Source organism: Adiantum capillus-veneris, chromosome 4 (genome assembly GCF_014529385.1).
Source record: "Adiantum capillus-veneris isolate H3 chromosome 4, ASM1452938v2, whole genome shotgun sequence".
NCBI classification, from domain to species: domain Eukaryota; kingdom Viridiplantae; phylum Streptophyta; class Polypodiopsida; order Polypodiales; family Pteridaceae; genus Adiantum; species Adiantum capillus-veneris.
The window spans coordinates 48,304,304-48,330,387 of record NC_140934.1 but is presented as its reverse complement, the minus strand read 5'-3'; the positions used below and the strand labels follow the sequence as shown (position 1 = coordinate 48,330,387).

At 40.1% G+C, this 26,084-nt stretch overlaps 1 protein-coding gene across 1 annotated transcript in view; it reads right to left on the bottom strand.

The window, feature by feature from the left end:
• LOC147459112 (uncharacterized) overlaps positions 1–2,681 on the bottom strand; it is a 75,569-nt gene extending 72,888 nt beyond the window's left edge. Inside the window, exon 1 of the mRNA XM_086510448.1 lies at positions 2,366–2,681. Coding sequence (XP_086366574.1) covers positions 2,366–2,614 — 249 coding nt within the window. The 5' untranslated portion in view covers positions 2,615–2,681. The remainder of the gene's footprint in view (positions 1–2,365) is intronic.
• Positions 2,682–26,084: the final 23,403 nt, after the last annotated feature.

Sequence of the window (26,084 nt, the reverse complement as noted above, 5' to 3'; positions counted from 1 at the left end):
ATCATATGAAGACCTCATGGATGATTTGGTCGAAGTAGACGATGCGGAAACGTAGAGATAAAGAGAGATTGTCAAAACCAATCAACTCAGCAACAGATTAGATGATTAATACAATGGGGGTTGGGGCTTCTTATATACCCCTCAACTAAGTTTTCCAACCCAAGTCTCATGTCAAATAAGTAAAAAATGTCAAAAACGATATATAGGGTCACATTGGGCATTCACTTGAGATGCATAACTTTTAACACCCTCTTTCCACCTCGTAGTGGCCATATGTAGAAAGAGCAACTCGATGAAGAAGTTACCACGAACATCCCAGCAGTGGCTAACTACTAGATACACCTCGGATTTGCAACTAGCCACTTGTTGCTACCATCCTGAGCACCAATCGCCCCATTAAAAAATTGAATTCTAGACCACACTACGCCTGAAAATCCCCATAAGTGAACTGTTAACACATCACATCCAAGATTCTCAAGATGATGAACTTTGGAACACACCTTGTCCATAATCTTGCCAACAACAAGGAATTGTATACAGCACATCCATAGTGTTTTGTAAACGTCACATTGGTTCCTCGCCAGATGCAATGTGCTCTGAACTCCGACACACAAGTCCAAACACTAATGACTTGAACTCTAACACACGGATCCAAATCAAAGTATTGGGAGTGCCATTTGCCCCTCTCTGCCGCCCACGTGCCTCTCTCTGGCTAAAGCATGTTGCGGCACCCACCAATGGTCTAGAGTGTTGGAGCTATTACCAGTGTGGTTTGCACCTCACCAGCAGATTGGTTGAGCCCTTGGTAGAATCATTATCATTGTTGTCCTCATCAAGCTTGCCTTTGCCTTTGCCTTTAAATGCACAATCCCAAGATAAATAACCGTGCTTTCTACAATTGTAACAACAACTCCATGACTTCTTTTTAGTTTCTGATGCAGCATTTGCTAGTTCTGAAACTCGAACCTTGCCTTGGAAGACTAGGACGACTTCCTCCTCAATGAGAAAAGAAGTGAGATCATTAAAACCCAGTTTTTCCTTCGTGATCTGCAGGTGTAATGCATTTGCCACCATCTCGTACTCTCAAGCAACTCTAAGTACCAAGGCAGCTAACCGATTATTAGTCAATGTTCCTTTCATAGCCGAGAGTTGATCATGGATGACTTTTGCCTTCATGAAAAATGTGACCTAGCTTTGACCACATTTTGTTGGCAGCTTGCCAAGCCTATACCACGGGAGAGATTTCTTTGTGAGTGCCTGAACAAAGGATGCGCTCTCACGACAAGTTCCTACAAGGTAGCAATATCCTTACCAACCTTTATAACATTTTGAAGACGGTACACTTCAACACTGAAGGTGTATATCCTTACTCAGCCACTACTCAGCTATTACTTCCCTTTAACATTGAACACGACATACTCATGGGAGAAGGGCACATTCTCCCTAAATTATAAAAAATGATGAAGGAAGTGTGTCGTCTCACCGCCATACATATGTACGGTCTTTTTTCTTTCTTTTGAGCACCCGCTTGTGCGCACGTATTGGATTCCAACTGCAAGTTCTATCTATCTATATTGGATACTCTTACTTGTATTTTTTGTCGTGCAAGGTCAAAAAGTTTTAAAACCATCTAAAAGGAGATTCGGTGGCTTAAAAGACAATACGAGCTTTCACTTGGGAGCAGATTGTTTTCAATGAAAGGTGTGTTAAGGTCTCTTTCATGATCTAGCAAACTACATTTACATCAAAGCTAAATGTGGGATGAGTCACTTATGCATCTAATAGCGCACGACTTAATAAGCACTTGGTCATGTACAAGCTATGACTAATTATGATTCTATGGCGAGACAAAGGCATGGTTGCAATTTGACGTACCCTTGATCTTGAATTTCACTGACGTCGAGCAACTATACATCTGGCCTAGTTTTTGTCATTGCATCAATGTCTCAAAATGTTAATTTTCTCCTTGAGTGGGGATAGAATAAACTCCTAAAAAGCTCGTAAGTCACTATCTATGGATATGCCCTTTGCACATGCCCCTTAGTCACATATAATATGGCAAGCTATCTACTTTCTTTGAGTACAGATGCCTCAATACGCGTAGACTCATGAAGCACTTTACGTGTATGCAAAATTAATATTGAAGATGATTCACGAAACTGATGTCAAATTTCACATGGCTTTGAATTCATGCATCACATTTACAACTTTGCCATACAACATGATTCTACATGGTCTATCTTCCACTCACTCCAACCCGTTGCAAGCAAGAAAAGAAAAGAATTCTAGTTGACATGAGTCATCCTCTTGCGTGGGAAACATTACAATCAAATCCAATGTATAGCTTGATGGTGAAGAAACGTGCCTGGGGCTCTCTTGTATGTGCGAGAACGTAATCATAGAGTGCCTGATTGACTTGAATCACCTGCTTCCCACCATATGAATGACAGGAGGCGGTTGTGGTGCTGGTGTCGATGCTAGCGACCACAATCGGAGAGGAGACTGTAGATGCATTCTTGCAGATAACGTAGCGATGGGTTGTCGAGCTTCTCTTGAGAACACTGTTCGCAAAAGTTAAAAGTTGCGTGCTCCTCGCGAGAGAATGGCAATGCATCCCGCTGTATAGGCGTGCATGAAAACTTCCACGCTCGACGAACCAAGCTCTAACACACTATAGCTTAATCGTAACTCTTAAATTAAATTCATGACCCCTCGCCACTAAATAACACCCAAAATTTGGAGGGGATCTATGGTTAAAAATTGGCATCATGTGTCGGTGAAGATCACAACCATTGATCTTAAATATGAACTCGAGCAAGCGTGGATTCGTTGTGAACTTGTATGTGAACTCCATGAGGTATATGAACTGTTGTTTGTATTTTTATTGTTCCATGTTCCAAGGTTGATAGCATAAAAGGCAATGCAATGCTAGAAAGTGATTGAGGACTTGCAAGAGGTTTTCTAGCTACGTTATTTGTTGTGATGAATCAAATTACATTATGAAAAAACAATAAAAAATAATTATCCTATTAAAAAGAAGTAATGCCTTTAGTGTGCACAGAGAGAGAGAGAGAGATCACATATATAACAATGTGATGTGCAAATAAAATAAGGCATTACGAGTCTACATGCATGACCAAACAATGGTGCTTCATCTTCACATGGAGAGCAAGTTGCTTCATGCTACTATTATACACTGCCATGAGAAAGACTAAGGAAGAGATGAACTAGAATTTTGTCTATCGGGTCTCATTGGCTCTCAATATCATAGCGTAGAGAATGCCATTGTTGGGCGACCTCATACCCCTGTCCAAAACCCTCCTTACATTCGAATATGTATCCATCATTGCATCTCAAAACCTAATAAAGTGAAACGGCATGTAGAGTCCTCTATAGCACTCCCTTTGGGATGAGAAGGATCCCTCATTCTTATATGGATCCTCACCTTGGCGTAGATCATAAATACCATATAGAAATTTAAAAAAGTCACACTCAAATTTTTGTGAAAGAAAGAGCATTGAACTCCAACAGGAAAATTCACGCGTCAAATATTTCATTGTAGGCTAGTCTAAGAAGTGCAACTTGATAGTTTCGATATCAAACAGTCTGAAGAGAATACTCTATACCATACAAATAGTGTCACCTCTTACGTATCACATGTATGATGGCAAACAATTCTCATTCATAAGGAAAGAGTAATTCTACCTAGGCCCTATTCAGTTTCTTACTCTCAAAAGCTATAGGTTTACCATCCTCAAGTAGCATGCTCCTACAACATTGTTACTAGCATCAGTCTACAAAGAAAAGGCTTGTCTAGATCCATGATAATTAGAATCCAAACACTAACCATACAAAGCTTGCTTACATTTGCATACTTTAATTTCTTGTTCTTTCTTGACAAAACCGCGAGGTTGCATTACATAAATATATCACCATTCAAGAAAGCAGTAACAATGTATGATTGATGTACATTCTATCCAAATGAGCTGCCAATGCACAAAGTGAACATTAATCATATGACAAGTGGGACAAAAAGTCTCTTCATAGTCAATGCCTTTCTGTTGTGAAAAATCTTTTACAACAAGTCTAGCTTTGTAGGCGATCAATCTCACCATCTCGCTTATGTTTCAACTTGTAAACCCACTTTGTACCAACGGCCTTTTTGCTAGGAGGCAAATCACATAAAGTCCATATGTCATTCTTTATAAGTGTATCAAATTCTGATTGCATGGTAGGCCATCCAATTTTTTGAATTCTATGCTTCGTTAAAAGAAAGAGGTTCCTCTTCATCACACAAACTAGAAACAACCAAAGCATAACAATTTGATGCATATGATGCATGTCAAGAACCTAAGCGAGTACAACTAGACATAGATGCATCCAATTTAATGTCACGTAAAGTATGCACTAGCCATTTTGGCACACCCCTAACCTCTTCATTCTCATGCCTTTTCACACTATGAAAATCTCAAAACGTTTATTGCGTCGTTTTGTAGAGAGAGAGTACAAAATGGGCTGGCCAAAGAAGAGAGAGGAGGGTGGGGGGGACATTTTTCGTATTCCAAATATTACCGCGCTATAGCCGCACATATTATTCAAATTTTGTTGTTTCCCTCTGTTTTGCTTGTGAATAAAAATTGAAGAACATTATTGAAAATGAAAAAAAATGATATTAAAACATGAAACGATAGCTATATGGATAAATATGAAAGTACGAAGAGCCTACTCCATTATGCACGTGTCTCCATGTAAAGCAAGCATTGTCAGAGATGAGAAGCCAAACATGGACGACATCTTTCGTCGAGGCATGGGCATGATAGAGTGAAGTTTGCCACATTTTATTAGATGGTAGCACCTATTTTGTAACAATGTGCACGTGGCCTACACTTTTGCAAGAATCTTTCTTATTCTCTTGCTTATAGTGGATATTTCTACTTTTATTACTGCCTTTATCAACGCTTCTACTACTACACACGTTTCACCCGAGCGATTGTATCCATGCACTCTTCACATATTCTAAAAGGCTTTATGTAGTGGTGCCAAAGAGCTCTCTTGTCATGAAAAGGTGTTCAGCAAGGAGCACAATAAAGAAGCTCTTCTTCAAAGCACTCTTGCCATGCGCATAACACAAAACACTACCTTGAGTTGCACCCATAACGCTTCATAATAGCAACACTTCTTAGAAAAATGCAAAGCATTTGTTATTTTTCATAAATAATTGTTCCAAAAAATTATAGTTTTTTTGTTATCAATTAAATTAATCACTCCCACTAACTTTGCATTGAGGATACAAAAGTTATTGACCACTCGGGATAGATCTATGTTCATGTTAAATATTTTTTCCTTTCCACTTGGCAAGTGTGAAGTCATTCTTGCATCCTCCTCGTCTGACCACATGCGAGGCATTAAGGGATCAACTTGTGCCAAATAATCTAAAATATAAACAAATGCGTCTTGCATGTCGACGCTTCAGCCATACATGCCTCTAGTTGGTATCGTAGCCGCACAAAATCTGTGAGAGTCTTTAAAAACCTCTCTAAAAAGAACATCCATTGTGCATGAACTAGTCCACATATAACCATCTCCTCAACCATGTCAACCAAGAGGTGGATTTGGCTAAGAAGAATTGATCAAGGAAACGCATTGTCAACAATGACACACACGGTTTCCATTGCAAGCGTTTGAGCAGCAGGGATGGCATCTATTTCAATTTCTTTGGAGCTTACAGATCTACAAGAAAACACACAAGAGTACACTAAGTGCTTGTTGAAGGTACCGTGTACATAAAAAAATTTAGTTGAGTGGAGATGTGGTGTACCTTAGTAACTCTCCGAGTTTGAATATAGCTTCCCTCACTTTCCTGTCCCAGCATATGCACATACTCACCGACAAGATGAACTACAATGTCAAAATAGTAAACTAAAAAGTGAGAGAAAGTCATACACACAAATCAATATCTCGACAAAATGAGGGAGAGGGAGAGAATTGAGAAGAAGAATTACCTATAGCATCTTGTGCCAATCATGGGACTTCAACCCATACGATTGAATGCTTCCACCTTTATTTGCTTTTGTGAGAGCGCCCTTTAGTGACCTCATGTATCTTGTTGGTGTGCGAATAGATGCAATGGCACCCTTCACTTGATCTAACTCTTCTTTGGTTAGCATCCATGGCGCTTTAGGAAGCACAATCTTCCCATTGGGATCTCGACGTTGAGTGGTAGAGGCGAGGAGACGTTTCAAGACCCTCAAATCCTCCGTTGCCCACAATGAATCTTTTTTGCCAATAATATGGCCCCACAGAGTGTGAGATACATTCTTGAATATGTGTATGGGATCCAAGAGGTGTTGTATTTTTAAGTCCTTCCAATATGGAAGCCTTAAAAACAGTCGGATCACTGTTGTAGTGCTCATCCCAAATAGTTGCCCAATCTACCATCGTGCTCTTTAGAGGCGTCTTCCCATTTGTTGGAGCCTTGTATTTGCTATGACCTTGGGGTAAGAAATGATGGTTTTTGGGAATTAGATTACCTTGCACAAGCTTATGGCTTTGCATCACCAATGATGGCCCGCAAGTAGGGCAGGCATTGTGGCCTGATGTGGACAACCCTGCACAGATATCACAAGCTTAAAACTACAAATGGTAACTAGAAAGGAGAATGAAAATAACATACAAAAATCTCTCCAACCCGCCCAGGATAGTCGTGCACAGTAGACATAAGGATTTCCCTCACAATGGCTTTTCTCCTCTCCTTTGGAAGTGAGAAATCTACAACGGGGATGCCTCTCCATAAGTCCTTCAACTCCTCAATGAGGGGCTCGAGGTAGACATCAGTATTTGCCACCTTGTACCTCCCTGGCACAAGCAAGGAAAGAAGTATATTGCCCTTCTTGGTTGTCTCCCATGGTGGAATATGGCAGTTGACGATCACCACAAACCAAGTGCTCCATGAAGTGGACTTGGTGCCAAAGGGATTGACATTGTCGCTTGCCAGCCAAAGCCTCAACTTTCAAGTGTCGAGGCTCTATTCAAAACTCTAGCCATCGAGTCTCTATGTGCCTCCATGCAGGTGAATGAGCAAGGGCACGCATCATTCCATTGTTGAGTGGTGGTTGGAGTGCCATGTGAGAAGATCCACTATAGATTTGCTTTTAAACATGTGTTGAACGCGAGGGATTAGTGGAAAACGTCTCAATACCTTACGAGGTAGGCACGCACTCTGGTATTGTAGCATGCTTACCCACACACGAGACATGAGGTAGCATGTGCGTGCTCATTGCAGAATAGTATGCAATCGTTGACGCACGCGTGGATGCACTCATACTCCATGCCAAGTGCAGTAATGTACGATGTAGCTCGTAGATAATTCAGAGGCATGTGGTGATCTTTAAGAAGAATTTTTCCTATCAAACTACAACAAAATATATTATTAATACAAATGTAAGCCCATGCCATGAAGGGAGTTCCATGTATCAAAAGCCATGGATAGAGCATTTGCATTAGTAATAGGCTAATTCGTAATTTTTTTGGAAACCCCCAATCAGCTTACATTATTGTCTCTAGTACATGATAACAGACTAAATAGAATCTTTCACAAAAAAAATCTCATGAAACCAAGATACCTTTTGGTTGTGGATGGTATGATATGTAATCGTTGCTTTCAAGATTGTAACCAACAAAAATGCATTTGATAGCCTTATCATCCAATTTTTTGCATTGCATTTGTGGCACCAAAGCATAAGCTAAACAACCAAAAGCACGCATGTGATCAATATATCTTCATAAGGAGTCATTGAGGATGCACTCACCATAATGCTACTTTAGCCTCATTGCAACTTGCATAAATACTAGCCATACTACTTTATAGATTTAGCTTAACAAATGTGAGGGGTAATAGTGCGCTTCACAGATAATGCAATTAATGCTTGAGCATGTGCATCTCTTACATCCCAACGAGCCAAGTCAGTTGTAGGCAAAACAGCTTTAGCAACAACAATTCTGACACCAAAATATGCAACATCCTCAACATCGCCCGTATCCACAGATTCAGGACGTACATCAATGGCTTGCACAAGATTCCAAACACTCTTTGACACAAGAACATGTTGCATCATGTAAGCCCACATTGGGTAATCGTCCCCGTCCAATCTATCCTCAGTAGGCTGAAATGAGCCCAATGGAAAATCTAAGCAAACTAAGCTCTACGACATGCTGACGCTTACCAAAGCTTACTAAAATCGGAGAAAGTGAGCAGGCGTGTTCTGGCGATGCTGGCAACTAATCCCAAGAGGACACAACCTGCTTTGATACCAATTGTTGCAAATAGGGTTGCAGGGAAACGCACACTACTTGGAGAAGACGAAGAAGCTCAAGGCATACATCATATTAATGAGCAACTTATTTCTACTAGCAAAGTCATTGCTGACAATTCCTTTGTGCAGACTATTCTTGATGCTTTACTAGATACTTACCAGACTTTTGCTAGTACTTGGAGACTTAAGACCCAAGGAAATCCTAAAGTTGTCAAGTTTGATTAATTATGCACATTGCTATTGTAAGAGTCACTTTCAAGAAAAAAATAGGGCTAAACAACGTGCAGTTGAACATGCCTTTATTGTTGCTCAAAGAAAAAGTGGTAACAGCAATGTAGCCACTTCTCATGGTTCTTCTACACGTAGTAAATCACATGTTCCTAATGCTTCTGCTAGCAGAACTTCATCTGGAAATTCTGGCGAAAAGGGCAAAAAGAAGATGAGTTGCCATTATTGTAAACCTAATGATCATTTGATCAAGTAATGTTCAAACTTGAAGGCAAAAAAGGCTAAGAAGAGAGAGGTTGGTTCCACTACAAGTGCAGCAATTGTGAAGTCTTCTGTGAAAGGAGATTGTGATGTGGATGTAGATGCAGAGTGGGCATTTAGTGCAGAGTTCACTTAAGATCCGTTTGTCCATGATGCATGCATGTCAGTTGCTGCAGATTCACATGTGTGGTACTTTGACAGTGGTGCTACAAAGCACATTACCTCTCATCGTGACTTATTTACCTCTCTCAAGGATGTCCCTCATGGGAATACAACCACTTGTGCCAGCAATGCCTCTTATCTTGTCAAGGGAGTTGAAAAGATTATGCCGACTGCTACGAATGGCAATTCTTTTACACTTGTTCATGCACTTTATGTACCCGAGATAAAAAGAACCTTTTGTCTATATCTACATTTGCTAGACTTGGTCTTGTTGTCAAATTTGTGGATAACAGATGTTCAGTTCATGATCTCAATTTTGGTGATGAAATTATTGCATCTGGTATTTTGTGTCGTGGGCTATATAAGCTCACTTTGTATTCAAACAATTTCTGGTTATGGATGAAAAATGTCTCTAAATGTATTATGGACACCCTTCATTCAGATCGAGAGGGGGGGGTATATATCTCATGAATTTAATGAATTTGTGGCTAGTCGTGGGATAAAACACCAATGTAAAGTTCCGTATACACCTTAGCAAAATGGTGTTCTTGAAAAGATATAGGGGACTTACGCAAATGGCACGATGTATGGTCAGAATTCAAGATTTGCCACATTCGTTTTGGCTTGAGGCTATCATGTGTTCCATTTATGTACTTAACATGTGTCCTACAAAAGCTTTGTAGTCTATGACTCCTTATGAATTGTGGCATGATAGAAAGCCATCCATTGATCACATGCACATTTTTTATTGTTTGGCTTATGCTTTGGTGCCATAAACACAATGCAGCAAATTGAATGATAAGGTTGCCAAATGCATTTTTGTTGGTTACACTACTGAAAGCAAAGGTTACAGGTTGTACCATCCGCAAACAAAGCGTATCTTGGTTTCACGTGATGTTGTGTTTGTGGAAGATTTGCTCATCCCCCCTTGTTGTCATGTACTAGAGACACTAATGTAAGATCACTTGACATATATGACAGTTTGTTGCCTCTTTTTAGTGGTGGAACTTTGAATGTAAATTTTAATGAGGAAAATGTACATCCTATGGGGGTTTCTAAAAATCTTATAGATTAGCCTATTACTAATGTAGATGTACATGATGTACTTGATGTGGAAATGGTTAAGAATGAGCAGGCTAGGTGGTGCATTCTTTGCGTGATAGTAAATTGGATGCACCTGTGTCTAGTCGCACTCATTCAGGTTCTCACCATGCATCTTATGCATCAGATTGTTATGCTTTGGTTGTTTCTAGCTTATGTGATGTTGAGGAACTTTGTCTTTTGATGAAGCACAAAACTTAAAAAAAATGGATTGTTGCCATGTAATTAGAATATGATGCACTTATAGAAAATGACACATGGACTATGTGATTTTCCTCCTGGCAAAAAGGCCATTGGTACAAAGTGGGTTTACAAGTTGAAACGTAAGCCAGATGGTGAGATTATTAGACATGTTCCTAAGTTAGTGAAGAGTCTGGTTTCTATTGGTCAACTCGACAACTTGGGTTACACAACCACCTTTTGGAACATTACATGGTCAATCAACAAGGGAAATCTTTGTGATTCTCAAGGGTCAAAAGCATGGAATGCTTTGCTCCATGTTTTTTTCGTGTGTAAAAGATGATTGTGTATCCATAGCTGAGCTGCCGTATATTGAGTTGTGGCATAGCCGGAAAGAGCATTGCATCTATGGTACACAAGCTAGGAACACCTCATGGCCATTGAATAGGAAGCATTCATAGCTACTAGAGCTTGTTCATAGCGATGTTTGCGGTCCTATGTTGACCAAGTCTCTAGGGAGACCTAGCTATTTTGTGACTTCCATAGATGTTTCCACTAGAAAGGTGTGGGTTTATCCTTAGCAGCATAAGGATCAAGTCTTCTCTACTTTCCAAAAATTCTTACCATTGGTAGAGAATTAGTCTAGCAAGAAGATCAAAAGCTTGAGAACTAATAATGGTGGAGAACACGTCTCCAAGCAATTTGAGTTTTCTGGTAGCAAGAGAGCTATCAAGAGGCAGTTTATTGCACCTTTACATACCTAATTAGAACAAAGTTGCAAAAAGAATGGATTGAATGATTCAAGAGAGTGTCACAACCATGCTTTCTATGGCGAATCTGACTCAAGGTTTTTGGGTAGAGGCAATACTGACAATGGTACATATCAATAACTGGTCGTTGAGTTGTGGTATGGAAAGAAGACACACTATGATCATTTGGATGCAACACATACGCACGTGTGCCTAAAGAGATTCGAAGAAAGCTAGACCCAAAGTCACACAATTGCATTTTCCTTGGTTATGGTGTAGAAGGAGAGATGGGATATCATCTCTAGCCCCCAAAATCTTGCAAAGTAATTTGCATTTCACATGTTACCTTCAATAAATCAAGGATGCACAAGAAACCTATCAAAGACGTTGAGTATAGAAAAGCCACGTTCGAGCAGATTGCCTCGGAATCTTCTGTGAAAACTCAGAAGATTAGTGATGTACATGTTGGGTTCAAGCCCTTGTCGGTGTCGTCTATCGTGGAAATATGTCCTATGGTATGCAGGCAATATTATTTACGAGTGAAGTCTAGCATGCACTTTGCATGGGAAGGTTGTCTCCTCAAGTTTATATATATGTAAACCTTTCAAATAATTAAATATAGAGTTGTTCCTTTTTGCATTGAGTCAAATCTCTCTCTCTCTCTCTCTCTCTCTCTCTCTCTCTCTCTCTCTCTCTCTCTCTCTCTCTCTCTCTCTCTCTCTCTCTCTCTCTCTCTCTCTCTCTCACGTTCTCTGCACCTGCACGCTTCTAAGATTTCCATGAATCTTCGGCTCCACCCACCATAGCTGCCTCACCCCCAACAACTGGTACCAGAGCCCAGGTTGGGCAAAGCTACAGATTGAAGGCTTGTGTTGGACAAGCATGGCGAGAACCGCTGCTTGTAGAGGAGATCTGGCCTTTGTTGACCTGCACGATTTTGATCATGACCGCTAGTAGAAGGTTCGCCATGGCTTGAGAGAAAACTTACATATTGTGTCCTCCTTACCTACAGCTCGCTGTGAGTAAATTCTGTCATCGACAATGCTCGTCTGACCTTCAGACCTGCAAACTTTATTTTTTAAATATATATATTTTCACACTATTTTAAAATTGTCCACTTTGAGCCCTTGACCTTCATCAAGAGCCCACTCACACCCAGCACTGCCTTCTTTTTTGTGTTGATAAGCAAAGCGGCAGGTAGCCAGTAGGCGTTCTTTGGTGGCCCTTATGGTGCATTTCAAAACGCTTCCGCCAGGCTCACAAAGGGTTGGCGAACAAGATGTAGCCTCTCAAAATGCCATTTAAAGGTAAGAGCCCAAAAAGTGGTCCAAAAAATCGACGAAGGTATTTAGCATTGTGATGGTGCTAACAAGCAGTCAAGACAACAAGTCAAAGGACGGAAGATCTTGGACGATGTTCAAAGTATTTGCGTGCAAGCACTTGGCCATGAAAACTTTGAAGTTGAAGACTCAAATATGGCTTCCAAGCCTCCCAAAGCTTTTGACATTCTGACGGAATTCCGATCGCTACAAATACAGAGAAGATTTGCTTTGAGAATGTGGCACAAGACTTCGGAAATTGTTTTTACTAGTCAAGTGCCATAGGTCTGTTATAGTTTTATTAGTTGTCAGTTATTGTCGTGAAAAACTTTTGTACAAGAAAGTGCCACGAAAAAAGTGGTAAGACCTCCATTTTTGTTTTTGTGTCAGTTATGTTGTCTCACTTTGATATTTGTTTGAGGGAAGTGCACACACACACACCTATGTTGTTCTCGGGGGGGGGGGGGGAGGCGTCTACTCATAGTTTCAAGTGATTGAACTCTGCCATAGTTGGTATCAAGTCTGTTTTCAATGGTTTGGGCTTGAGGGGGGATTGTTGGGTTCAAGCCCTTGTCGATGTCATCTAGCTGTGGGAATATGCCCGATGGCATCCAGGCAAGACTAGTTACAAGTGAAGTCTAGCATGCAGTTTGCATGGGAAGGTTGCCTCCTCAAGTTTATATATACATGTAAACCTTTCAAATAATTAAATTTAGCGTTATTCCTTTTTGCATTAAGTCGAATCTCTCTCTCTCTCTCTCTCTCTCTCTCTCTCTCTCTCTCTCTCTCTCTCTCTCTCTCTCTCTCTCTCTCTCTCTCTCTCGTTCTCTGCACCTGCACGTTTCTAAGCTTGCCAAGGATCTTCGATTCCACCCACCGTAGCTGCCTTGCCCCTAGTAACAACACTCTAATTGATAGGGGGGAGCAGTAGTCAGGCTTTGAGATGATCGATTAGATATATCCACCTGAGCGGTTTAGGTTTGGTTATGTTGATTGACTGTAGTGAGCCATCTTGTTACAAAGAATCCATGTAAATGGATGACAAGGTCAATTGCAAGCATGCCATCCAATCTGATTATAATTTGATTGTGAAAAATGAAACATGGGACTTGGTTGAGTTTCTAGAAGGTCAATTGCAAGCATGCCATCCAATCTGATTATAATTTGATTGTGAACAATGAGACATGGGACTTGGTTGAGTTTCTAGAAGGCAAGATGGCCTTACTTTGCAAATAGGTTTACAAGAAGAAGTTTACATCCAATCATCCTAAGCCTAAGTACAAGGCTAGATTGGTTACTAAGGGATTCAAGCAGCGGACGGGTATTGATTTTGACAAAATCTTATTGCCCATGGTCAAGATGACTACGCTATGTACAATTCTTGGTCTAGTATCCATTTAGCTTGATTTTGACAAAATCTTATTGCCCATGGTCAAGATGACTACGGTATGTACAATGCTTGGTCTAGTATCCATTGAAGACATTTAGCTTGTCCAAATGGATGTGCAGACAACCTTTCTTCACAAGGATCTTGAAGATGATTTTTAGATGAAGCAACCTAAATGTTTTGAACAACATAGCAGGGATGAGCTTGTATACAAACTCAAGAAAGTGTTTCAAACATTTAATGCTTTTATGCAATCCCGGGGATTTGAAAGAAGTAAAGAGGATTGTTGCTTGTATACAAAGAAACTTAGTGATGGTTATTAGGTCATTTTCATTTTATATGTAGATGACAGAATTATGCAATACATCCTACATTATCAACAAGGACTACGTCAATAAGGTAGGGTATTTGAAGGTAAACATGTTATTGCATCCATCAAAGATTCCAAATGGAAAGTGGGAAAGTATATCTGTGAATTTCATCATAAATCTTCCCATCACAAATTGTAGGCATGATTCTATTTGCTTTGTGGTAGACCCATGATAAAATTGTGTAGGCTTATTCTACCAAGAAATTAGTAAAAACTCCAAAGTTAGCACGACTATGTGTGAAAAATATAAGGCAGGCCATGTTCTAAAGGTTGGGTACAATGTTCAGCTTAAGTGTCGTGGATCATACAAAAATTGATGGTCAAACAAAGTGGGTAAACCAAGGGCTTGAAGATAAGCTTTGAGCATACATAAGCAAGAAACAAACTAATTAGAAAGAATACCTCCCATGGATAGGACTTTCTTACATCAGTACCAAGCATGTAACAATAGTCGTCAATGCTTATTCATGGATGTCAATTGGTGGTGTTAATTATAAAGAAAATTTAGAAGTGAAGGATTTTCCTTCACGATCATATGGATATGTTGTGTATTGTTCTTCATAATGATTGGTAAGCACAAGAGTTGGATAGTGCATTGGGGTAAATGTGTGCATATATTCATCTTGTAGGGTAAATAATGACATTTGGGGATCGCATTGGGGTAACTAATATAGATTGGATCCAGGTCCTAGGCAGGGATTAGGTTTTATGTCTGAGGATACATGGTGGAGCTAGGGGTTCATTGGTGAAGACATAAATCTCCAATGTGTCAACCACAATGACTACAACACTGAGCTATCTTGCTAAATGACTCACATGGAACACTACATGAACATGCAAATCAGCAAAGGCAACTTTACCTACATTCTTGAGTATAAAGAAAGGTTGAAAATATCTAAAAGAACTTTGATACTTATTCAAGTCTCTAAACCTTCTAAATGCTCCTTATTAAGGCTTCCATTCAACCTCATCAGCAGAGTGAGAACATATTATAGATTATCATGAGCTATGTACACAATACAGTGTATGAAAACAAGTACTCATTAAGTGGAATTATTGGCCTAAGGAAGGTTCCACTTCGGAAAACATTTGTGTTCTTAAGAAGAGATTTCTCACTTTTGTTTGGAAGCCTATTCCATGAGGGAAGGATAGTGTCAAGACAAGTGTCTTATAGAAGCAACAATTATGATAGAATTCTCCTAAGTATTTTGCATACAATTATCCTCAATCACATGAGTACAAGACACAAGATTTCTAAAAGGTTGCAGATCAATTCTTCAATAGTAGCCTCCGTCATGGTGGACCACCTACATCAGCTCAATCGAAATGCTCAAGGCCAAAATGGTGATCTACTAGTAGCTACAAATTGGACTTTATTGATTAGGAGCTATAAATTTCAAGCAGAATACAACACCGGAGCAAAAATCTGAAACCATACCCTTGTGCTTTATGGTTTGGTTGTGGAGGGTACCTCGAACAAGTGTGCAAAAAAATTCATAAGCTTCGATAAAATTTGATAGGTACTTACCAATGATAAATATCAAAGAGGACAAGCTTGATCTTCTTGATGTGTTGTGGATGAAAGAAATGTTGCTCAATAACCATGATAAGATAGGCTTCCCTCAATCATTGCTTCATCATCACTTGGGAACATATTGGCCCAAGGAATCCCTAACATTACTGTTGCATCTTTGTTGATGTCTGAACTTCTACAACACAACAAAATGACAAACTCCCCTTACTCAACGTGCAACTATTCTCCCAAAAGAAACTCAATACTTGGTTTTTAAATCTTAATGTTGGAAAATCCTCTTTTTATTGGATTTGGGGTGGCATGCACGGGCACGGGGGTGGGGGGGGGGGGGGGGATAAACACCCTCTCATTTAAGGTTTGTAGTAGCTTCAATATCTCGCAATGCCTCGCATGAGAACAAGTATGCATCGCTTGAATAATCTCCAATTTTAGAAGTAACACAAAGCCTTGAAGACTAGAAAATCTATGTTGAGGTCTAGGGTGGGGTAGTACTCCTTAGAGAATCCTAAACCATGTTCGCAAGGAAGCTAAAACCTTGGGGGGTTCACCTCCAAAAATGTAAGGGCACCACATAAGTTCAAAATAAGGGGTATTTTATTTGATAATTTTTTATAAAATTACAATATTACATTCACAAGAGAGAGTTTTTGCTCCAATCTAGAAAATACGTGTAAATCTCTTTTCAAAAAGGGTCATTTGCTTACCTCATACAATATAAGTATAGAGGTTTGAAAAATACCCTTTGAAATGTTATGTAGATGATTTCTTATAGGTGAACTCCCCGAGTCTAAATCATCATAACACATGTATTGTGGACAACACAGGCTGATGTTCAACTTGCAAGATGCATAGAATAAGATAGGTATCAATGATGTCAGTTTTCATTAGAAGATATTTTAATATAACTGGTATGAGTGGCAAATGAGCAACTTTAGAGCACTCCTTGTTTTGGATAGAAAAACTATGGGAGTCATGTAAGTGAGGATTTGGCATTTCAAAGGTATGATCATCTTATCTAGAAATGTGTCAATGTGATGGAAAATCCTTGCACAATAGAAATTGTTTTCTCTCGTAGTTCAACTCTTTGAAGATGTTTGGACGAGAATGGCCAAATGTGGAAACGAAAGGCTCCGTCTATCAATCAACTGATTATAGGTTATTTTTCCTAAGTTTCTTCAAGAAAACACAAAGAAAATTTGATCAATATAGGGAGTGCTTGAAATTTGTTTCTCCTATAAATACTATATTCTCTATACTAACCTTTGTTGAAAACTAATAATTCAAAGGGCTAAATGAGATTCATTCCATGCATTGGCAAAAATACAAATGCACTTAATTCACATTTCCATCTCCAAAGAAGCATTAATGACATGACAGCAAAGTCGAGGCGATTCACTTTTGCTTTTTTCAATGAAAAGCTACATCAAAAATTGTTAGTTCTACATTGTTATTTTTGGCTTCTAAAAGAAGTCGTAGTGTTGTGTTGGGTTAGGCAGACTTTCATTGTTTTCAGTGCCATGATGGAGACTTACCTTAAATGTTATTTCCATTTTAAAATATTAAATGAATCTTCCTTTTTTAGCTTTCATTTCACATCCTTACCTTTACTTTTTTTTTAAAGCTCCACAACTTAAGGCTTCAAGGCCATTCTACTTTATTGCCAAATATTATAACATGATAGGAATAGAGATGACATTTAGATTAAAGTATGATGATGTTTCACTATGGTGAAGAGGGCCTTCACACATGAGTAACGAGGTGGTCAATGTGGGTTGTTCGACAACCTGAAGGGAATTTTGTTGGTAGCAAGTGGTGCATCTTGCTTCTACCTTAGTCAAAAAATGTCGATACTTCAATTTTTGTTGATAAATCCAGGAGATGTAAATACGTCAAATCCATGGGGATGTCAAATGATTAAGGGGAAATTTGTTCATAGCATTTGTGGATTTTTTCATCACATCTGATACAAAAACGAGGGGCTTGTCTTGATTTTGCATTGCATCCATCACCAAAAAGAAGTGGAGGCCTTGTTTCTACAAGGCCTCTGTCTAAATATCAAAACACATCACTGTTAAACCAAAGTTGGATATTCAAGGGTGACTATGCAATGGATGAAGGTAGAGAGAATATGATTAATCAAGTATTGTTACCATGAGATGGTAGTGTTATATATAAACACACTTAGCACTCCAAGGGCATAGTTTCTAGCTCTTGGAGGATCTTATCTTAGCACACTAAAGAATCCTATGTTCTATTGTCTCCTTTAATCTTCTTCTCACTATTTTTGTGCATTAATGTAGCCCTATTTCAAATGGATAACAATAGAACATCATAAATAAGCATATTACTAGTGCAATTGTACACAATACATTTGATTAGAAAAGGGCTAAAAGAAAGCTTCATTTTAAAAGGTTGCAAAGCCCTTCCAAAGCCTTTTCACCTGCAAGAGAAGGGTGATAAGAAGCTATTCTTGTTTGTTACCTTCAAAGAACAATGCCCTTCTCACAAAAGAATAAAGATTAATACACTTTGCACTTAAAGGCAATTTGGAGGGAAAAACTGCTTCAATAAAGCTCAAAGTAAAAATACTTTTCGATTTTTGATAAGATATTGCATAATTTTCAATCCAAAAACTAGAAGTTATAGATAGAAAAGTCACAGTGCCACCATAAGAAGGGCAAAAAATAAAATTTTGACCTTCTTGGAGTAGTTGGGTACATTTCCTATGAAAGAAAGGGACCAGCCTTAAAAATGAATTGTGGCTAAAAATGAGCAGTTATACATAAGTCAACACCAAAAAATACATGTGTGCAAGCAAGCGCGTGCGGATTCAAGAAGACAATGTCACTTTGTTTACCATTTTTAAGATTTCCCTCTGACAATAGCATCATTACATATTTTTGAGATAAATGATATATCATTTCATATTTTTGAGCTTTACCTCGACTCCTCCAAAGCTCTCTCCTTTCGATAGCGTTTTGAATCTTGTGGTTACTTGTCATAATTACTAATATCTAATTCTCCTAAATGATTTTCTCATGTTAAGCTAGGGGAGTCTTTTGGACATTACTCTAATTCTAGCCTTTAAGGTTCCAAAATTCAAAGGTAATGTCCAATGGTCAAAACCTTAACAAAGGAGGAGAGTCCTACAATTAATAATGGAGCCTTAATAATGGACTCCTACAAGGCTTGCCTACGTTTTAACCACTATTGAGCTATTAGAAGCTTGACAAGAGCCGGTACTGTCTTGGTGGTGAAAGATCCTCTCTTCTATTCCTTGCAATTAGTGATATTCGAGCCACGGGTATAGGAGCTTGAGTGCTTTTCTAAAGGGGTTAAGAGGAGTATCAACTAGGGCTTGAAGTGCCAAAGTACACCTAAAACATTTTACACCTAAAAGTTGTTAGAATGACTGACAATAGTAAAGAGAGTGAACCTAATGTTGATAGCTTTGATTTTGCTAATGAGCAGGAGCAGGCCACTAATGATGCCCCTATGCTTGTTAAGTACCTTGTTTCTAGGCTTCAACAAGCCATGGGAAATCCATCCCTCCAAAGTGAAGTGCAACGGCAACTATATGCTCATGGGATTCTCCAAACTCTCCACCAAGAAGAGAGAGTACCTAGGAATCCTCCTTGCGAGACTTCCAAAAGAGGCCTCTCTCCGATAAGGGAAGAAGAAGAGGATCCGTACGAAGCGCTCAAAAATCTACTACTTGACGACGCATCTCCTTCCCAAAGGAGAACTCAAGTTTCAATGATAGAACCCCCACCGAAAGAACTCCTGCCACCTCGGTAGAGATGGCTCCACGAAGACGGTGGGTAAAACACTCTCCTAAATGAAGAAGACCATCGCACACATCTCCACACCATGATTCAAAGAGGGATGATAGAAAACAAGAGAAGAAAAAGGCCAGAAAGAGGTCACCCTCTTCTCCATCTTCTTCATCCTCTTCCTATTATGAAGAAAGTGATGGTGTAGACAAGGAGGAACAAGGGAAGAAAAAGGCGAGAAAGAGGTCACCTTCTTCTCCATCCTCCTCAAATTCTCTTCCTCCTTTGAAGAAAGTGATGGTGCAACTTTTGAACCACCAAAAAGAAGAGGCCATAGGAAATCCTATGTCGCATGGAAGAGGTCGTCCAAGCTCAAAAAGTTCAAAGAGGGAGGAAAGAACATCTCTTTCCTTACCTACGATGGAACCTTTGGTGCTACGGACAAAGCTTTGGCCTTCATCCAACAATTCGATGCAGCGTTTGGAGATGAGGGCTTCATGGAGTCCTCTAAGCTACACCATGTAGCCATGCATTTTCAAAATTCCGCCAGGCAATGGTGGTCTAATCTACGGGCAAACAGTGAAGCTCACCGAACATGGAAAGCTTTAAGAGCTCCCATCATGAAGCAGTTTTTGGTTACCGATGCCAAACACAAAGTACTCACCGAATGGCGAATCTTGAAGCTCTCTCTCTACGAATCTATCCACAAATATGTAGACAAATTTTGGGACTTACATCTCAAAGCCACTATCTTTAAAAAGAAGGATTCTGGAGAGAAAAAACAACAATTTTGTGCGGGTCGAACTGAAGATATGGTGGAGTATATTAACTCCCAAAGGTCACACACCATATATGCGGTCATACACCATACCACGGTGGCTTCACGAATCAATTTCCAACAAGGGGCTAAGAGAAATCTTAAGCCCACAGAGAACAAGGACCGTAATAATGAGCCTAAGGAGGACGTTGTCCAAAAGTCTTCTAAAGGCAACGCCAACAACAACAAAGCTAAGGAGAAGGGAGTTTATAAAGGCAAAAATAAATTCTCTCCTGAAGAGCTTGAGAGTTACCGTAAAGATAACCACTGTTTCAAGTGCGGGGAGCAAGGGCATGTCTATCGTGCTTGTCCCCACAAGAATACACAAAATGAGACTCCTAGAGCTACCTTGGTCAAAATCCAAGAAGAGGATGCTCACCACAAAGGATCTCCTCTATGCCATGCTTGGGGAAAGGTAAGAGAACATGATGCTTTTATTCTCTTTGACCCTGGTTCTACTCACAATTTCATATCCACAGTGTTGGCCACCAAGCTAGGCATCCAAGCCTATGAGATGGGAGATGTCCTACCCGTCGATGGTGCTATCAAGGGGCAAGAAGCTTCAGTCACTCCCTTAATTGAGAAATTGAGGCTCCATGTCCAAAGCTATGTGAACAAGGAGGACTTCTTTATCTCTCGTCTCAAGCACGAGGATGTAATCCTAGGGACACTATGGTTTGATCGCATGGCTGCCAATGTTCAATTCCGTGAAAGGAAAATCTACTTTAGGTTCAGGGAAAAAGATATGTACATAGATGCTAAGGAGTTGGGTAACACCATATCCATTGTACATTCGCAAGCTTTCAATTAGTCAATAAAGAGCTGTATTTTTGTGTACATGATTTTTGTTAAAGATTTTCAAAATGAACCTAGTGCTTTAGCAAAAGAAACTATAAACAATCACAAGGAATTAGAGTTATCCAATTTTCTCAAGGTATTTCAAGGTGTTTTTATTGATGACATGCCTTGTGAACTACCTCCTAAACAAGGCAATAATGACCATGCAATTGAACTTCTTCCAGGAAGTTCATCGCCTACTAATAAACCTCCTTATAGAGTTTCTCAAGCTCAACAAGAGGAGATTATGCGGCAAGTGCATGAGTTAGTTGAAAACGGCATGGCTAGGCCTAGCTCATTTCCATTTTGTTCATCCGTGTTATTAGTGCAAAAGAAAGACGACACATATCGTATGTCTGTCGACTATAGAGCACTAAATAAGACCACTATCAAGAATAGGTTTCCCGTTCCACGGGTAGAAGACCTATTTGATAAGCTGCAAAGGTCGACCTACTTCAGTAGGATTGACCTAAAACGTGGATACCATCAAATAAGGATCGCGGATCAAGACATTGTAAAGACCGCATTTTGCACTACGTTTGGTCTTTTCGAATACATTGTCATGCCTTGTGGCTTGACCAATGCACCAGCCACCTTTAACCGCTTGATGGAGAAGCTTTTCAGCCCTCACCAAACCTTTACTGGAGTGTTCTTTGATGATATAATCATCTACTCTAACTCACTAGACGAACACAAACAACACCTCCAGGTAATATTTCGAGTCTTACGAGAGAATAAACTTTATATTAATCGAAAGAAAAGTGAGTTTTTCTTATAAGAGATTCAGTATTTAGGTCGCATCATCTCTCAAGATGGCATCCAAATGGATCCATCGAAGCTAGAGGTAATAAAAGGATGGCATAATCCAAGGAATCTACATGAATTAAGAAGCGTTATAGGTATGTGTGCATACTATAGACGCCTCATAGAAAAGTTCTCACAAATTGCGAGACCATTACATGACCTAACAAAGAAAAATGATACGTATACAATGGTCTGCCAAGGAGAACAATGCTTTCGAGAAGCTTAAAGAATAGCTTATCTCTCAACACGTGCTTACACTGCCTGATCTCTCAAAGCCATTTGAGGTCCAATGTGATGCTTGTGGTGATTGCCTTGGAGCTGTTTTGCTCCAAGAAGGGCACGTCATAGCCTATGAAAGTCAATGGCTCGACCCTGTTGAGCAAGCTCTACGCATATATGAAAAGGAACTCCTTACGGTCCTACATACCTTAGACTCGTGGAAACGCTATTTATTGGGGACTCCTTTCATTCTATGGACGGATCACCAAAGCCTTGAGTACTTCATGACGCAAACCACGCTCTCCGACAAACAAATGAGGTGGGCAAATTTCCTTTCGCAATTTTATTTTCATATTACTCACGTTGCTGGCAAGCATAATCAAGTAGCCGATGCACTCTCAAGACGGTCGAGAGTGAATGCGGTTTCCGTAGCAACTCACAATGATCTATCTTCTATGATAGATGAGTATGCAATTGATCCCGATTTTAGAGATGTTATTTTAGCCCTTGCACTAGGGAAGAAAGAGGAATTGCTTACCTAACAAGATGGTTATCTTCTCTATGGCAATAGACTATGCGTTATTAACTCACTACGTGAGAAAGTAATGTATGAATCTCATGCTCCTCCTTATGCAGGGCATATAGGGATTCAGTCTACCCTAAAACGGATAGAAACATATTTCTATTGGCCTACCATGAAAGCAAATATACAAGAGTGTGTTTCTAAATGTGTGGTATGCCAAAAGACAAAGTTTGATAGAGGGAAGCAACCTGGATTGCTTCAATCTTTGCCAATCCCTAATTCACCATGGGAGAGCATATCCATGGATTTTATCTTTGGATTGCCTAAGTCTATCCATGGGAATACGAGAATATGGAGGATAGTAGAGAGGTCAGGAAACAGGCTCATTTTATGCCTGTCAAAAAGACTATCAAATCCCATCAAATGGCAATCCTCGTCATATCACAAATCTTCAAGTACCATGGCTTGCCAATGTCCATAGTGTCAGATAGAGATCCTAGAATGACAAATAATTTTTGGAAGGGTCTCTTTGAGAATTTAGGGACAAGGCTAAACTTCTCTTCGGCCTATCGCCCGCAAACGGATGGCCAAAGTGAAACAGCTAACCTAACAATCCTTGATCTACTAAAAGCCTACGTAATGGAAGTAGATCAAAGGTCCCAATGGGAGAAGTACTTACCCTTAGTGGAGTATGCCTACAATAATACTGTACATACCTCCACAAGAAAAGCACCTTTCGAGGTGATTGAGGGAAGATCCAAAACTCCCCTGCTACTTAAGATACATGGGAAGATATTCGCTACAGATGAGTATAGCCGAGACCTACAAGAATCTTTCCAAAAGATTAAGGATGCTATCTTTATCTCACAGCAAAGGCAAAAGGCTGCTGCTGATAAGCACAAAAGAGCCCAAGCCTTTAAAGAAATTATTGGGTCTTGCATAAAATTTCCCAAGCCTCAATTAAGGCATACCACGGGCAAGAATCCTACGGGACACCAAAAGTACTATTCTAAGTTAGCAAAATGCTACTATGGTCCCTTCCAATTTTTTAGACAAATCAATGAGATGGCCTATCAACTCAAGTTGCCTAGTCATTGGCTCATACACAATGCTTTCCATGTGAGCCTATTAAAGCCTTACAAAGGAGAGCCACCTCAAGAACCAACTATTGAAGACCCACCGTAGATCGAAGACCAAGAAGAGGTGCTGCATCCCGGGTCCATTCTCTCCTAAATGATTTTTTGATGTTTCACTGATCATTTAATATGGGGAAGTAGCAGGGGAGAAAAAACTAGAATATTGGTTAGGCTGGTAGCCGGTCACAGTAGGGATCCAAAGGAGGGAAAATAGGGATCCAAAGAGGGGGCCATCTGCAAAAGAGCAATGTGCATCAATGGGCTTCAAAGACCCTAAGGTTCAGCCCATTATGACTTCCAAATTGTTAAGGTTCCAAAATTCAAAGGTAATGTCCAATGGTCAAAACCTAGGGAATATCGGATGCTTGTGGGAAGACTCAAAAGTCTTTCCACATCCCTATCCTTGAGGGGGCAAGCCCTTTTAGTAGGGGATGAGAGAGAAACACACACACACACACACACACACTCTCTCTCTAGCAAGCTCCCTTTACACAAAGGGCATAGTGGACACATTTCAGCTCCCTAGCCCAGTTGCCCCCAAGGTGCATTCAAATCCTATCGGATGGTCATAGAGGTGGACCAATGAGAATTAGGCTAGAGTCAATCTAGTTTAATTCATTTAAAAACACTTGATAAAAGAACCAATAGAAATTAAGCTCTCTAGAAGACTATTGGACAGTCTCCCAAGGGGTCCATGAGCATTCAACAGCCCAATGGCTTGCCTGATTCCTTTTGGCCAGAAGACTAAGGGGTCCAATTTAATTGTATTATTTAAATACATAAAGCTCTGACAAAAGGGGAAAGGCGGACACATGTCAGAAGGCTATCACTTATGCTTTTTAATTGTCATTGGCTAAGCTTTACAAGGGCCAATAGGATGTCAGCAGGAGCAAATAGCAAGAGGGGTCAATCAAGAGAGAGAGGGGGAATGATTTTTGCAAGGCATTATCACACACACACTCACACAAGCTTGTGCGCTCCTTGCCGCACTGTCGAATCAAGGGACTTGCCGATACACCGTGTGCGAGCCGCAAATGGCTCCAAGCACACAACAAGACTAATCTAGCAAGCTCAAAAGAGGGCAATGGTGTGTCACTCACCGCTCTATGCTCCTGCCGTGGAGGATTCCTTGCCGCGATGAAGAAGAAGCTGCAGCCGTGCCGCGCTCAACCGCTTCGCCGCCGTCGTGCCTTCGTAATGCTCGATCGCACACACACTCTCCCTCTCTCTCTCTCTCTCTCTCTCTCACACACACACACACACACACACACACACACACACACACACACACACACACATGCACACACACACGAGGAGGTGAAGAAGAAGAAGATGGAGATGGAGATGGAGCAAGAGCACTCTTCTATTGCACAAATGAGAGAATGAGTGAATTTTAGGTTTAGTTGGGTTTTATATGAGCTCACCCCATTCACACTTGGGCGCCCATGCTTAGCCAACTAATCCCTTGAATGTCCCAGTTAGAGTGCGCCTCTCATCGGCGATCACTCTTACCCTTTTCCTATTGGTTCGACAAGCCCGGTACCTGACTCTACCAAATACATAATACACGTCCGTCGTAGGTGATGGGGTGTCCGTGAGCCGTGAGGGTTAACATGCCCCCCTTCCTGATGTAGATTCCGTCCTCGGAAGCTATTGAGTTGAAGCTCGTTCGTCGAGGTGGAAGAGCATTTGAGACGAATGTCCTTAGCCTTCTTCAGTCACTGCAAAATCAAACAACATTGGCACAGTAATTGCATTCTCATAAGTGATTAAAAAGCATATGCAGTTTTAGGTAGACAAATTGATTGGTAAAAGAATTTCAAACAATTTGTCAGCAATGAACATTAAATTGCAATGTAATCAAGTGCATAAATAGATGTAAAGGTAAAAAATTAAACAAGTCTGGGGTCGCTAATTTGACGGTGGAAAGGCACTAGAGATCGAATATTAATACCATGGGTAAGCTTCTTAATTTTCTGTGGTCAATTAAGTTGTTTAATCGCGAGAGCCAAGTATTCATGTTCGAGGGCTGACTAGAGGCTATATCTAGAAGACCTTGTAGTTAAGCTACCATAAAAGGAATTTCTCATGAAATCATCGCCTGACTGATTACTTTTTCTTTGACCCCCCAAAGTCTTTTCACAGTGATTCAATTTTGATGTGTGTGCTTATTTTGTATGCCTTGGGTTTTTTGCTTTTCAAGTAAAAGCGCCCATACCGGGAACCTCTAGGGCTCTAGTACCATAGGCAATACATGTGAGTGAAGTACCAAATCAAGCTGAGATTTCTCTTCCAGCTTAAGATTTTACAGTGTGGCACTTTGATTTTTTGTTTGTTCATTTTCAGCATTTTAATTTTGTAACTTTGGGGGG